Raw genomic sequence first — 13,434 nt, 5'->3', positions numbered from 1 at the left:
AATACATGGCCCCATCCATCCTCCCCTCAATACGGTGCAGTCATCCTGTCCCTTTTGCAGAAAAGCATCCCCAAAGAATGATGTTTCCACCTCCATGCTTCATGGTTGGGATGGTGTTCTTGGGGTTGTACTCATCCTTCTTCCTCCAGCGAGCAAGTGGAGTTTAGACCAAAAAGCTCTATTTTTGTCTCATCAGACCACATGACCTTCTCCCATTCCTCCTCTGGATCATCCAGATTGTCATTGGCAAACTTCAGACGGGCCTGGACATGCGCTGGCTTGAGCAGGGGGCCTTGTGTGCGTAGCAGGATTTTAATCCATGACGGCATAGTGTGTTACTAATGGTTTTCTTTGAGACTGTGGTCCCAGCTCTCTTCAGGTCATTGACCAGGTCCTGCCGTGTAGTTCTGGTCTGATCCCTCACCTTCCTCATGATCATTGATGCCCCACCAGGTGAGATCTTGCATGGTGCCCCAGACCGAGGGAGATTGACCGTCATCTTGAACTTCTTCCATTTTCTAATAATTGCGCCAACAGTTGTTGCCTTCTCACCAAGCTGCTTGCCTATTGTCCTGTAGCCCATCCCAGCCTTGTGCAGGTCTACAATTTTATCCCTGATGTCTTTACACAGCTCTCTGGTCTTGGCCATTGTGGAGAGGTTGGAGTCTGTTTGATTGAGTGTGTGGACAGGTGTCTTTTATACAGGTAACAAGTTCAAACAGGTGCAGTTAATACAGGTAATGAGTGGAGAACAGGAGGGCTTCTTAACAGGTCTGTGAGAGCTGGAATTTTTACTGGTTGGTAGGTGATCAAATACTTATGTCATGCAATAAAATGCTAATTAATTAATTAATTAATTAATTAATTAATTAATTAATTAAAAAGTTGAAGTGTACCTATGATAAAAATGAAAGACCTCTACATGCTTTGTAAGTCGGCAAACCTGCAAAATCTGCAGTGTATCAAATTCTTGTTCTCGCCACTGTATTTACAAATGAAATTGTTGTTGACACTGTCCAGATTTTGATAACTGAATGAATCATTTTGTATGAGATGGCTCACATGATGGAAAACTGTTGTGAAGAGTGAATTTAAATCCACTCCTCAAGTAATTTGCTTAAACAAATTAGAAAAACTAATCTGAACTTATTGTTTTGAGAAAAATTTGAGAATTGTGGCAAAGCGATTGAGAAGAAAAATTAAATTTCCAGTTCAGAATTGTATTTCATTGCAGAATTGCAATTCAAATTTGAATGTAGCAAAGTAGAATTAAAATTATTCGAAATGTAGAAGTGACAAGTTCAAAAGGAGGTTTGCTTCTTTCAACCACTTTCAACTTTTGTTCTTTCCACCAACCAACCGCTAACCAAATCCGGCATGTTCATACTGCTAACCATAAAAAAACATAAATATGATTATGGGATATCACAGGCAACAAATAATAAAAATACATCTTCAAAACCAGAACAGAAATAAACAGATTTTTTCTGGTATCTATTACTGGTTTTGATTGAACTATTTAACTATTGTTTTAAGAGAAATTTGATAATTGTGCCAAAGCGATTGAGAAGAGAAAAGAAAATTCCAGTTCAGAATTGTATTCCATTGCAGAATTGCATTTCAAATTTGAATGTAAAGAAGTATAGAATTAAAATGATTTGAAATGTAATTTAATTAGAAAAGCAGAATTGGTCCAAATTAACTCTAAATGTTGACCTTAACAAATCCGTTAAAAAAAAGTTTGAAAAGATAGATATTCTTCTTGTAAATCATGTTTACTAGGACTTGTAAATACTGTATCCACATAATTTCCTATGCAGTATACTATAAGATCTGCTCTTCGACCAAGAAGCAAAACCTTTACGTCGACATGCCAAATATATCCAGTATGTGCTTGCAGTGCGGGGTTTGTATGTTTTTCGAGTGGTTGGCATTCCTGAAGTGTGATTTCTAAAGAAGCTTGTACGGCTAGTATTTCTTTGAAGGCATTGGTGGGTCAGAGTCCAAAATAAGCCACAGGGTTTTATCGCAATTTTAATTCCTGTAGCTGAAGAACTGTGCTTGCCAGAGGATTGAAGTGTACATAATCTACTCATTTTGCATAGCATAAGTAAAATAAAAGGCATTAATGTGATTAATCTTGCGTTCTGAAGCCAAAAGAATTTGTAAGGCTCTTACACAGCACTCGTAATAAGATGAATGGTTTGTGACAGTACTTCCACTCAGCAAAAAGAAACTTAAACAAGCTCAACCACACAGCTTTTATTGAATTACTTATTTAGGAACTATCTCGTTCTACACTCAGAAATATTGACATTTATAATATTACTTGAAGGGACAGTTTACCCAAAAATTCTGTAATCTTCAGTCTTCTGTAGTACAGAAAAAAAAATTACTGTTATGGACAAAACAGTTGAAACATTCTTATTTTGTGTTCAACAGAGGAAATAATGAAATTATTTAGAACAAATTCAAGTGAGCTTTAGACATAATCAAGTAAACATTTACCACTAAGTAGAAGTGACAAGTTCAAAAGGAGGTTTACTTCTTTCAGCCACTCAAATCATTTTCAACTTTTGCTTTTTCCACCAACCAACCACTAACCAAATCTGGCATGTTCATACCACTAACCATCAAACCACATGCATAGGATTATGGGATATCATAGGCAGCAAATCATAAAATTAGGGATGAACCGAGATTTTTGTGATTCGGCCGAATACCAAATCCACTGGTTAAGATTCTGCCGAAACCGAATACCGAATCCTACTCCCATCCTCAGTCCATTATAACAGTAAACACATTAATGAAGTAAACACAGCAGTGTATTTATAATTTTATTTTATTTTAACTGTAAAAAAAAGAGTAGGCAACATTATTCCAGGATGACTGTCTTCCTTTGCCGTACCTGAAGTTGCTGCATTTTGGCTGCTGTCTGTAGATTCCCTCATGCACAACTCGTATTCTTTCGGATGTTTCATATGCAAATGTTTTAACAGTGGCTATTGTTTAGGGTCCTTGCCACCATGAGAAATCGGCATTGCAAATTGAACAGGTGGCTCGACTTGAATCGCCTTCTTTTGACTTAAAGTACTGGCAAACAACACGTTTTCTGTTCATGAGTTCCATTTTCACTTTCTCACAGCCTGCATTCTAACGGTCGACTTAACCCGCGTTTCCACCGCAGGAACTTTCCCCAGGAACTAGGGACTTTGGGCTGGTACTTGGTGTGCTTCGACCGCTGGAACCAGGGTCTAAATGAAGTCCCAGGTAGGGCTGTACGATTAATTGAAAAATAACCGAAACCGACATTCAGAACCTCTAACCGACATATTTTTCCCATGTCGGTTATTTCGGTTTTCACGTGACTCCGCCCCGTCAGTCACATCGAGTGCAGTTTGCAGGCACAGAGAGATGCAGGAGCAGTTATCTGTGTTTATAGATGCTCAGAATCACTATAGTAACTGCATGTTTTACACCGTTTATACAGGTCAGTTAATTGCCGTTCTTCATATAGCCTACCGCTGACGCGCTCGCACACACACACACACACAGACGGCACGCGCAAGCCCTGAAGCCAGATCACTTTCACTTTCGTGCTAATAAAGTTTGTCAAGTACATGCGTTTAAAGGCTTGCCAGTTTCAACATTTAAAGCGATTGTGCACTATTCAAAAACAACAATACGGAAAACGTATCCGTTCAGTGCTCAGCTTTTTCTGTGACAGAAAGCCAAGCCGTGTCGCGTCTCTGACCCTGAAGGTAGACCTCTTTCACCTACGTCCTTACAAAGTGTGTAATTTGTATGTGGTTTAAGCCCTGCCAGTTTGAACATTAAAGCGAGTTTCGCCATCAGATGTGTATTATGTTGAACTAATGCCTGATATATTGTGACAAACGAACACTCAGAAAGAAGCTCGCACATCACGTGAAGATCGCGCGCAGAAACGCTGTCTCAATGCTGTCCTGTGACTAAAGTAAAGTCACTAAAGTAGCTTAGAAACTCAACCGTTATAGGCATATATTTTAATACCTTTGAAGTAAGTACAAACCCTAGCTTCATAATGAATAGAGACAGTAAGAGTAATTCACACACACAATCACTCTCTCATTAATGCATTCAGATAAATGTAATGTAGGCCTACTGTGTTAATTTATCTGTATCTGATGTACAACAAACAGAAATCTGCCCCATAGACAATAACTGCTGAAAGTGAACCGTTTCCTTCAAGTATTTTAAAATCACAAAGAAATGCACTTTTTCATTAGAAAAAAAAAAATCCACCTGTTCTATATATAAATATGTAGAACATATTTACAGTACAAACCTTATCAGTGAACTTACTCAACCTTATGAGGGCAAAAAAAATAAAAAAAATAAAAAAAATAATCTTTCATTAATCGTAATCGAGGTAAAATGTTCTATTAATCGAGGTTTTTATTTTTGGGCAAATCGTTACAGCCCTAGTCCCAGGTACATATTTCCCCCTCTGAAAGTCCCTGCTCGCAAGGTAAACACTAGTAAACACCTTCCCGTAATCAACGCCGGCATCATTACGTCGACCAGCATAGCATGCGTATTGCAAGCCTAGGGTTCGGTTCGGTGGAAAAAATTCTAAGGTTTGGCAGAAACCGAACCCCGTCAAAAAGCCCAATATTCGACCGAATCCGAATCCTGGATTCGGTGCGTCCCTACATAAAATACGTCTTTAACCAGAACAAAACTCAACAGAACTTTTCTGCTATTAATTAGGGCTGTCATGATATTAGATTTCACACCACGTTATTGTGGCCAAAATAATTCACGATATCGATATTTCGCGATATCTATAGAAACCTTGGGGGAAAAAGTTATCAAATTAATTTTTACTTTGTTTATTTAGTTTTTCTTTGAACATAACATAATGAACATAATTGGATACTGATAAACACAGGGCACATGCATCTTCTTTGAAGCTCCCTATGAAATAATAAGAGAGAAAATACTGTCATTTCAACAGTATGATGAATAAATATTAACATAAATGCTACGAACAGGATTGGCCATGACTAGATTGCAAATACAAATTCAAGAATATACATTATGTAAATAGACATTGATTAATTAAAAGAAACTATGAGATGTGCTGCACTGGTGGAAACAACACGAGCCCATGATACCGCAACCGTCTGACTGGTGTTTAGAGTCCGCGCCAGCAGCCAATAGCGTTGCTTCAGTGCAGCTGCAAGAGTTATGGCCTTTTTACACCTGTTCACTTCATTCATTTTCTCTGATCAGATATCTATCATATTGTGAAGACATCAGGAGTCAATGTCTTCCGAAATTCTTCCGAGGTGGATTTAAATCTGATCACTCAAAGAAATCAATTCAGAAGGTGATCTGGATGGCATTTCAGACGAAACTGGTGCGTGAATGCATCTGGTTGTTTAAACCACATAAAAACATTTTACTCCTGGCAAATCGTTACAAATAAATGCGTGAGTGTGTTATAGGCATAGTCGGCGCTACTGCAACACGCATCCCCACAAATGAGCCATCACTAAAGCATTAAGCAAACACGCAAACGGCCACCAGTGAAACTGAAAGTAGCCCAAGTCTCAGATGCTCAAAAACACAATCATCTTCATTAAAACGAATGAGACTTAATGCTCTTACCAGTGCTTAGGTCCCTCTTTCTCCTATTGCGGCCTTTGATCTTGAAATAAGCTGATGAATTAAATGCAGCTTGAATGTTTTTCTTTCGCTGACGTGAACTGAATTTGCAGAGCCTATAGCACGGGAATTGAAGATCGGATTTATATTCATTTTGCGGAGAGGTGTAAGGTAAGACAACCTGCATGATTTTTTTATTTTTTATATGTTTAGGTTAGATTGTAGGCTATAGCCCGTTTCGTTTGTGAGCGCCGTTGCGAGCAGCATCAGTTCTGCCTCAGCTTGTCAAAAATGCTATTTTACTGTGGTGTGGTGATAGTAAACATTTAAACTAACATTGTGATATGCTTGAACTGTTTTATATCTATAAATTTTATTATAGGCAAGACAAGTCAAGTGTTGATTTGAGAGGCTAAATTGATCAAACAGTGGTTAACTCACTGTCGGCCGCTTGGTCATTATTTAAAAAAAACAAAACTTTAATTTAACAAACAAAAATGGCTCAAATTTTTTTCTAAATTAACTTAATAAAGAAACTAAATTAAATATAACTACCTTGACATTAAAAACAAAGCTGAACTATTTTTATGGCTGAACCACTGTGTAAAAAAAACACGGGCTAATCATTTTAAATATTGTGGTTATCGCCAATACCGGTTTATTGCCACACCCTAAATTAACATGATGTCGATATTTCGTGCTTTGAATACCACGGTTACCGCCAATACCGGTATATTGCGACACCCCTAGTATTAATTGAACTATTAAACTATTATGGATTAATAAACACTGATAGGCTATTGTTTTATTTTGTATAGTTCTCAGAATATTCTTCTTTATAGTGAAATTATAAAGTTAGTTAAAAAACTAACTTTCAAAGAACTTAAATGCTTTATAGATCTGCCAAACCAAGGATAAAAAATACGAGCTGCTACTTTCCTATCCTGTCCCTGACTAAAAGAAAAAAAAACACTTTAGCTTCACAGCTGTATGCATTTCAGTATTGACCATGTGGCAATATCTACAATGCAATATAATTGGCGGATTAGTTGATTTTTGTTGGGAGTCTAGTGTGAGCCACACTAGACGATGACTCATCTCAAACGCATTAGCAGGCACTGTGTCATGGACCGGGAATGTCATTGGTTTGTTTTGGACAAGGGAATTCTGATCCCATGGGATTTGTTGACGGAAACCATAGTCCCTCATACTCTTGGGTTGAGCTTTGACTCTCATAGGCTGTAATCATAGTGGTTCTGGTGAAAAGAATATAATGTCAGATCACTCCATATGAATATAATATTTGGTAATCCATGTGACTCCAGTGGTTTAACCTCAATTTTATGAAGCAATGAAGCAATTTTATGAGTGCTTTATGAGCGCAAAAAATGCGCTGTGGTGCTCTCATGAACACTCGTGCATGTGCGTTGTGTTGGCACGCGAGTCTGCTCTGAACACAACACGTTTGCTCCGTGATGCTCTGGTGAACACGTTGCAGATCAATATTTTTGTAAATAGCTATGTTTTTTGCGCTAACAAAGCACTCGCGTCACTTCATGAAATTGAGGTTAACCCACTGGAGTCACATGAATTACTTTAAAGAAGTCTTTACAACTGTTTTGGGCCTTGAATGTGTAAAGCCGGGCGCACACTGTGCGATTTATAATAGTCCTATACGATTGCTGCTTGTCAGAGACACTGTGGGATCTCAGCTGTCATTAATGTCAGACTGTATGACAGTCAAGATGTGTTAAAAATGGATGCAGGCATGACAACTTTTCCAAAGTTTTACATCATCAACCCCTTCCCATTCAGTGACAGTGAGCTGCATTACATGCGGGAATGAAATAGTGGCTAAGAAACGTTAATTTTGGTCATGGTTTATCTTGAAAAACAAAGGCAATTTGACAAGTCGTCGTAGGGAAAGTCAAACTGCAGGACTGTGCACCAAATCTTCTGACACTGACAGAATTTTGTTGGAGGTAAAATTGGATCGCAACGGTCATTAATTGGCTGTAGGTGAACAATTAGCGATCAAAGACTTTAGATTTTAGCCTACACTCTAAAAAAAAAAAAGGTTCTATATGGCACCAAAAATGGTTCTTGGCTCGTAATCATAGGGGAACCTTTTTTAGTGCTATATAGCACCAATTTTGGTTATTCAGTGGTTCTTCAGCGGTTCTTTGACTAAGGTATTATATAGCACCTCTGAAGAACCACTGAAGCACCAAAATTGGTGCTATATAGCACTAAAAAAGGTTCCCCTATGATTACAAGCCAAGAACCATTTTTGTTGCCATATAGAACCTTTTTTTTTTTAGAGTGTAGGATCAGAGGAATCTTTTAGGATTTGTCTCAGACGACCAAATCATGGCCAAAATCATACAGTGTGAACCTGGATTAAGTTGGATCTCTATGATGGGACAGAAACCTCTCTGATTTCATAAAAAATGTCTTCATTTCTTTGTCATTCATATTCATATTCATTATGAATAATTATGAATAATTAATAACAGAATTTTCATTTTTGGGTGAACTAACCGTTTAAATTAAGCCACCAACACAACCAACCTGGGGGAGGGCTTTGAGCTCGGAATTTGGGCCGAACCCAGAGTAAGAATCCTGAAATTAGTGTATCGGTTTTCACAACACTTTTAATAATAATAATAAATGATTCTTAAACAGCAAATCAGCATATTAGAATGATTTCTGAAGGCACTAGAGTAATGACTTCGGAAAATTCAGCTTTGCCAACACAGGAATAAGTATTTAATATTTACAATATAAATATCTCCAAATGCTGCTGGGATTGCTCAGATCACAATTTGAGTTTATACATTTTGAAAAAGATGCATACTTTCACTGATAATTTGATTGCAGTAGTCCCAATGCTTCCTATTGCAAACTGTTCTATTACTGTTGGAGCATGAATGGAATAAATGCAGAGTTTTTCATTTAAGACCAACTCTAGCATAGCAGCACAGTAACGCTTTCAGTGGCCTACAATGGGAGCTCTGTGCTCTTTAGCCTGGACATTAAGCCATTATGTGACAATTCGCTACCTTATTATGATGCTCTCTCAATGTGGAGACAGTAGTGGGGCATAATATGAATGTAAGTGATTGATTGGCGCTGGAAGAATATTGTCTCTGTTCTCTCTCAATTCCCCTTTCGCCAACACTCTCTCTATACATGGAAGAACTATATAGTGCTGATACCAAAAAACGCCTCTTTCTGGATAGGCAATATAAAATGATTCCATTAAATAATTTTTTAATTCATCTTCATCATAGAACAGCAGAGTATTTGATGGACACTCAACAACAAAGAGGGTTTTACAAAATTAAAACCTACATGAATTGCTACTTTCATGTACTGTAAGGACGGCATTCCAGATATAAAAAGTTTTTAAGTGCTTCTAAATTTTACATACCATGAATTCAATTTGTTTGCCAGCACACTGTAATGGAACCAACTGAAAATGCCTGTATGTGTCCTCTATTTTTTTTATGAGCACCGTTTCATTTCCTTAGAGGCGAAGTGTGTAATTTATGCACCACTAACATAACCATGTATTGTAAAAAATATTGATATCGAGAAAAAATTTAATATTCAACACACCTTTTAAAAACATAAGGCTAGACGCTGTTCAGTCCCCTTATTTTTCATTAACACGTCTTCGTTAACATTTTTGGTCTGTGACAACATCCATTTAAGTGTCCTCTGGACGGCCTCCCTCATCGTAACTCATCAGCTTAATTTAACCAGAAGAGTTGACCGAGAATTACATTCCTTGAAAATATTTCCACCTCATTCAACTCCCAAGAGTTTAAAAGCTTTACTCACTCCTTGAATCAGTTCAGTCTGTCTTTATGTCCTGAGCCTGCACTGACCAGCTGGAGAAAATTACAACACAGGATACTATTAAAATCTCATAAAAAGGAAAAGAGTTCTTCTTTTTGGCACAGCCCAGATAAACATGCCTTATTTGATCAAACAGCACATTAGAAAGAAGGAAAAAGGGAAAGAAAATCCTTTGACTACATCTATTTTAAGATTTTTAAGCCAATAAAAGAACTCTCACAAAGAGAGCCATAAAGATTTTCTTTTTTTTTCACAAAGACTTTTACATTATGAAGATGCGGAATAAGAGATTGTACAAACCGTGTCCTCCCTTTTTCTCTCTAGTCTGTAAAAATGATAATATTTCCCACTGCTAATAACACCAAATGAAGGTGGAAAAAGCCACGCTTTGCATTGGGAAGGTCTACTTTTGTAGCACTCCACACTTTAAAAGTGTTAACATGCGAATTTTCAGCTGGAGAGTGTGGGAGAACTGATTGGGGACAACTGATAGTAAGAGATATTGTTTGTAATATTTCTTCCTATAAGTTCTTTCAAGAAGTGTATTTATGAGGGAAATGCCCTGCTGTTCTCACGGAGCAGTGCCACTCTCAGAGGATGTTGAAGCTGACCTGTCTGCCACTGTGTAATTAGGACTTGACCCTCATAGGATTCTCAGAGCATGCATGTGTCATGGGGGCTTTCCTCTGCAGAGATTGAGAAACCAATGTGCGTTCGTGTACGCGTGCTAGTCAGAGAGAATGAGAAAAAGACGTAATATATGGCGAACTTAATGGATTGCAACACATTTGTTTTCCTCTGTGGTTCCACAAAGATATGATGCATACAGACAGTATTCACAACGATTTCGTCAGCTTTAGTGATCAACAGGTTGCGCCACTCGAGCTTTCATGCAGCTCGCTACTATTTACCCGTATCGCGGAACATAAATTGTAATTTAACGTCCCTAGAAGAGTAAAGTTACGTTAAACGGAGACTAACTTACTTGAAAGAAGTTCACTTCTATATTTTTGTTAGTAATATTGCTTAATAATTCGAAAGCAAAGCGCTCGAGTACGTACTGTTGCTATGGTTACCAATTTTTCCCCCACCTCAACTTGGAAGTTTGCAAGCATCTATTTAAATCGTGTTAATTAACAACACTGTTGAAATGTATGTAACGTTATATTTTTAAATGAAGATAATACTTTTTTTAATTTCCTTAAGTATAATAGCGTATCATTTTTGATTAACTTAAATTAGCAGGGTCAGACCCTAAACTATTCGTACCCCGTTTGTACTTTTTAGTCTGTCGGCCCTGCAGTCCTCGCTCTGGCAGTTGATATCTCCTCGTTCAGAAAGCTATTCTTGGGACCGTCCCCTACCCGACTGTAGGGGGTTGACAGGATTAGGTAGACATACTGTAAAGTGCACTTCATAAACAGGAATTCCAATTAAATGATTTGAGCTGGGAACCATCTTACCTGCGTAGTGATCGAATACAGTTGGCACATATTCCTCGGGAAAAGCATCATTTGCGTAACTCATCAGCAAACAGGTTTTTCCCACCGCTCCATCGCCGACCACAACACACTTCAACATCTTCTTGGTCGTAGTATCGATAGGATTGCTGTGACTGCCTCCATCCTCACCCGCTTCCACCGCATTCTGCCTACTTTTCGAGCTGAGAGTAGGCATGATAACGTTAGTTGGACAAGTCCAGAAACTATATTCACCACAGGTAGCCAAGTCTTCGCTCGACAGAAATATCAATCTTTGAGACGTTAATCTTCGCTCGACCGGTTTAAACACTCGAGTTTACGTGTACGGGACGCAGGCAAATCCGTCAAGTAGGTGACCCACGCTTTAGCTCGCGCTTCCGAAACAATCCGGCGCCATCGACTGCAGTTTCGTGAAAACTCGCGGTAACTCCTACAACTTGCATACCGTTATTTTACATTTTGCAGGTCCCACGACGAAACCAATTCAAAAGCCATGGCGGTGACCCTGTATTAGCTACTCCCTTCATACTCCAAACAGCTTTCCACATTCGCCCCTACGCGGCTACGCATCGTCAGTGTCAGGAAATCATTGGTTTCCTTGCGAATTCCATATTAGGCAGGAGTGGGCTGGGAACAATAGGGGCTCTGTCCGCAGCCCACTCAGACAGGGGACTTCAGCGGCACAGGAGGGGCGGGAGCTGGGAGGACGTCCCCAATCTAACTGCATTTCCTAAAATATGGCGCCACAGAAAAGGATGACTTGACTTGGATTTTCATTCATTCATTCATTCATTCATTCATTCATTCATTCATTCATTCATTCATTCATTCATTCATTCATTCATTCATTCATTCATTCATTCATTCATTCTCTCTCTCTTTCTTTAAGAAATTCACAAAGACTCGTGTTTGTCAAGCAATAATAAACCACAATAGCCTAATCATTTTGACAATTAAATATCTATTCGTTAAAAGATCAAATTCATTTATTCTGTGTTCTTTTTCTTTCAGTGGCGAAAGTCTCGTGATGATAAACTTGGTTTTAACCTCAGTCTAATTCATGCAGAATGTTGGTGAACGATCATAGAAAGTTTTATACACTGTAAAACAAATGCCAGGAATTCACAGGATTGAAGAATATTATTTATAAAATACTGTAGTCAGAAATGTACAGTGAAATGAATGCATGCTGGGTCATTTTCTTACTAATTACTGTTAATCAACAGCAGACTGGTGCTAGCATCACAGTAATACTGCTCTTGTTGTGATTTTTGTTGTTGTCTTTAACCATGCATGTCACTGTAATAAATTATATTGTTTAGTACAGTTTTGAAGTCACCATTATAGTGTTCCATTTGCCATGGATCTTAGACCTTGTATTCATAATCAAATTTCTGAAGAAGTGTGACAAAATAAAATAAAGATAATTGGCTGATTTTAAGTTAGTCAAACTATACTATTATTAGCCATTATTATACTATCAGTGTTATTTATATATTTCACAATAGTAAAGCCGCTGCTGAGGTTTGTCTTTGAACACAAAAATGTTTTTCTTCCTAATGATGCACATCAATACTCGACGTACAAAACACAACAATGGTGACTCAACAAATAATAATAAAAAAGATAAATTCTGAACATTACAAAACAAACAAACACAAATAAGTTCCGCAGCACAGATAAAACCAACAAGAATCACGAAGCTCCACAGCATAATTCATGGCGTGCTGCATGAATGTAGTGATTTTGCAAGACATTTCCAAGAGTGCTCCTGCTGTTGAATTACTGTGAAAGTAATGCAACTATTAAGCCTACTGTAATTTCACAAAAAAATGTAACAGTGCAGCTCAAATATTCACCATTGATATTGGCGTAATTAAGAGCAATTAAGATGACATTACCTTCAGTTACAGTAACTCTGCAGGTTTCATGTTCTCAGTGGCACCAGGCATCGAGATTCCTGTGCCAGTCCATTTTTATAGTAGCTTTCAATTGCGCATGCGCAGACCCGGGGAGCGCGGAGCCTGCAGAACTGCGTGCGCTCTGTGGATCACCTCCATCGTTTTAGTTGAAACCCAAAAACACCCCAGGCTTTAATTTTGCATTTGGCTTTAAATTGCACGTGGCAGGATTGTAAATATCCAAGCTGTCAAAACTCTTCATTATTGACAGCTATGTAATAGCCAAATAATATCCAATCTCTGAGCATAATTCAGTCAAGAGTTTAAATTGTTCAAGCAATTTGTTTTTCATATTGGCTATAGGGGGAGACCGGGGATGGTTGTAACACAGGTCAGTTGTAACAATTGCAAGATTTTGAATTTAATTGATTTTCAACAATTTCTCAGTTTAGTCCTTATTCCACATGTGATGAGAGCCCTGTGGCAGACACAGCAGATGTTAGAGTGGAAAAAACAATTTCAAGGTACGAAAGTAA

The 13,434-nt window shown here is 38.1% G+C and overlaps 1 protein-coding gene across 1 annotated transcript in view; it reads right to left on the bottom strand.

The window, feature by feature from the left end:
* The window catches only part of rhoj (ras homolog family member J), a 29,576-nt gene extending 17,913 nt beyond the window's left edge, over positions 1 to 11,663 (bottom strand). Inside the window, exon 1 of the mRNA XM_079831659.1 lies at positions 10,980 to 11,663. Coding sequence (XP_079687785.1) covers positions 10,980 to 11,193 — 214 coding nt within the window. The 5' untranslated portion in view covers positions 11,194 to 11,663. The remainder of the gene's footprint in view (positions 1 to 10,979) is intronic.
* Between the last annotated feature and the right edge of the window lie 1,771 nt (positions 11,664 to 13,434).

The sequence above is a fragment of the Gobio gobio genome (assembly GCF_949357685.1).
Source record: "Gobio gobio genome assembly, chromosome: 12".
Taxonomy (NCBI): domain Eukaryota; kingdom Metazoa; phylum Chordata; class Actinopteri; order Cypriniformes; family Gobionidae; genus Gobio; species Gobio gobio.
Note: the sequence above shows the minus strand (reverse complement) of the source record. Positions and strands in the feature narration are given on the sequence as shown.